The sequence below is a fragment of the Notothenia coriiceps genome, unplaced genomic scaffold (assembly GCF_000735185.1).
Source record: "Notothenia coriiceps isolate Sejong01 unplaced genomic scaffold, NC01 NC01_scaffold00013844, whole genome shotgun sequence".
Lineage (NCBI taxonomy): Eukaryota > Metazoa > Chordata > Actinopteri > Perciformes > Nototheniidae > Notothenia > Notothenia coriiceps.
In genome coordinates this window covers 27-2,669 of record NW_011346545.1, presented here as the reverse complement: position 1 = coordinate 2,669, position 2,643 = coordinate 27, and the positions used below count along the sequence as shown (strand labels likewise).

Sequence of the window (2,643 nt, the reverse complement as noted above, 5' to 3'; positions counted from 1 at the left end):
ACTCTGAGACGATGGAACAGGAAGTGGTGAAATGCTGACTCACTTCTGGGTTTTAGGACTCGTTCCTGCACCACTCTATAAGTTGGCGTGTGTCACTTATTATCTCAGACCTGTGTCTTCTTGTGAAAACTTGCGTCATAAGTAGAACAGAAGTGCTCAGAAGTGCCAAAGTAATCGAAAGACTGCTGGGATCTTTCTGGTGTTTTCTGTTTACTACTGAAATACATTTCAAATGAGACAAAGTGTGTTTACTTGTGATGGTAGATATCCGGGTCTCGGCTTATGTGGTTCTGGAAGCCTATGTACAGATCATCCCATAGACGGCCGTGCAGCACTGTAGATCTCATCACGCTGATCCGGTTTTTGATCTTTAGGGATGAAACCAAGAAAACATTGAAGCTGCATGAACGAAACAGGAACTCTGATGAGTAAAATAATGCACCTCACAAGAGTCTACGACAGACCGTTCATGGGTTGCAGAGGTGGGACGTAACGAAGTACATTCACTCAAGTACAATTGTGTCATACTTGTACTTTACTTGAGTATTTCCACTTAATGCTACTTTATACTTTTATTCCCCTTTCATTTTGGAACATTAAGTGTCCTTTTTACTCCACTACATTTACTAACAATAATAGTTCCCAGCCACTGTTTACATATAAAATACATAATGTTTTTATATGATATCCTGCAGTACGTTACTACAGATTTATTACAAAACAAACTTAAATTGTCTTAATAATGTCCTACATGTATTTGTAAGCAATAAAAAGAACGAATCACTTAAAGGTGGGGTAGGTAATTCACTTCAGAAACACTTTTTGTTATTCCATGGAATGCTCTTAACATCCCGATAGAAATGAATATATTAAATGCTTTGACAATAAATACATAAAAAAAATGTCATCTGTGGAAGCCGTGGCGCTGTAAAAAGCACGACCAATCATCTGAGCCGGCCCGGCTAAAATAACTGGATGGCCTACCTGCCTGTCAGCCTTCCATCTGTGCACAAACTTATCTCGTGCCCTCATTGGTCATGTGCGCGTTCGTGTGTGTTGGAGGAGGGGCTCTGTAAGGAAGTCTGAAGGAAGGGGCAGATTTTTTTTTCGGGTGCGTAGTTTCAAATTCTAGCGCACTCGAGCTGGTTTCTCCATTCTTACCTACCCTACATTTAATATTCCATAAAAATATAATACTTGCCGATTTCTTTGTAAATGACTTAAGATGATTTTTTGTGTATTAGAGTTTAAATATTTCCTATGTCTCACCTCAATGTAGAAGTGCTCTCTGCCAGGCCTGGCGGTGGGAAAGGACAGATCCAAAAAGTCCACCAAGTAGTCGTAGCCACCAGCATGGGGTTCAAAGTCGTCCTTTGTCTCGATCACCTTATATATTTGTGTGTAAAAATGTGCTCTGGATCAAAAACACATCAACAAGCAACAGCAAGAAAGGACAAGAGGGCTAGCTAGTTTCTGTTGAGCTGGTTATTAGCCATGCTAAAGGCATCTCGTTAAAATATAATATAATAAATTATCTCAGGCATCATTTAAGATTGCCAGCAAATCATTAACCCACCTTTCAACACGTGTTTCCAAATATGCTGCACATTTAAATGTAATTGTTGTTTACTGGTAATAAGCAAATGTTAGCATGCTCAACTGCTAAGCTAAGATGGTGAACATGATTACTTTACAAGGCTCAGGAAGGTTTTGCAAAAGTATCTGCGATTCTACCAAAGAACAGAAAGAGGGTCTTCTATGTCAAGTTTATATTTACCCGCATGACAAGGTTGTAGTTTTTAAAGCCTGCCCAGGAGTAATAGAATTGGATCCAGCTTTTATGTTTGAATATCTCAGAGCCGATGGCGCCGTTTAGTTCATTCAAATACAAGTCGAAATCCCATTTGTCCTTGTAGATTTGTGCATTAGCCGGGGGATCAGTGATGGCCGCTCTGTGTTTGGTTGTGTAATGAAAGAAATAAACACATACAAAGAAGGTGAACTTATGATGGGTCTCCATGTGTGTAGTTTAAATTATCATATTAATCAGCACAATCTTCATTTAGCCTATTTTGTAATCTGGGCACGATTCCTATTCTGTTCTCAAAAGTACTTTTTCTAAATAATGCTTTTAGTTCAGACAGGGGTAGACAAAAGCCTTTTTAACAGTGACTGGCAAATGTACGTTTTTGTGAGTTAGAAGAAACAACTGTGACTGGCAAATGTTCTAAACCATAGTTAGCTAGCTTTTAATGCTAACTGCTAATGTCAAGTCTAAAAAATGTACCAAGAAAAGGACAGCCGTAGCTAGCTAGCTTACTAACTCTGTAAGATTGTTTGAAAGTGCCGTCAGAGAATCGTTTAAAATCAAGAACCATGTAAATAGGTTTTGCTTGTGGAATTAATGACAACATCCATAATGTTATGCTAAAAGACAAAGCCTAAATGCCTAAAAACAAGGATAGCCGTAGCTAACTAGCTTATTAATGCTAACTCTGTAAGATTGTTTGAAAGTGCTGTAAGACATTCATTTAAAAACAAGAATTATGTTAAGATAATAATAATAATAATAAATTATATTTCTATAGCGCTTTTCTTGAACCCAAAGACGCTTTACATTTGGGAGGGAGGGTAGACAAAAAA

General features: G+C 38.0%; 1 protein-coding gene across 1 annotated transcript; it reads right to left on the bottom strand.

The window, feature by feature from the left end:
* Positions 1–212: 212 nt before the first annotated feature.
* On the bottom strand, positions 213–2,319 carry cmah (cytidine monophospho-N-acetylneuraminic acid hydroxylase). The gene is made up of 3 exons (XM_010774327.1): positions 1,778–2,319; positions 1,270–1,386; positions 213–368 (listed from the first exon to the last, which is right to left on the bottom strand). Exons 1-3 carry the CDS (start codon positions 2,018–2,020, stop codon positions 249–251), a joined length of 480 nt encoding a protein of 159 aa, XP_010772629.1. The 5' UTR covers positions 2,021–2,319; the 3' UTR covers positions 213–248.
* Between the last annotated feature and the right edge of the window lie 324 nt (positions 2,320–2,643).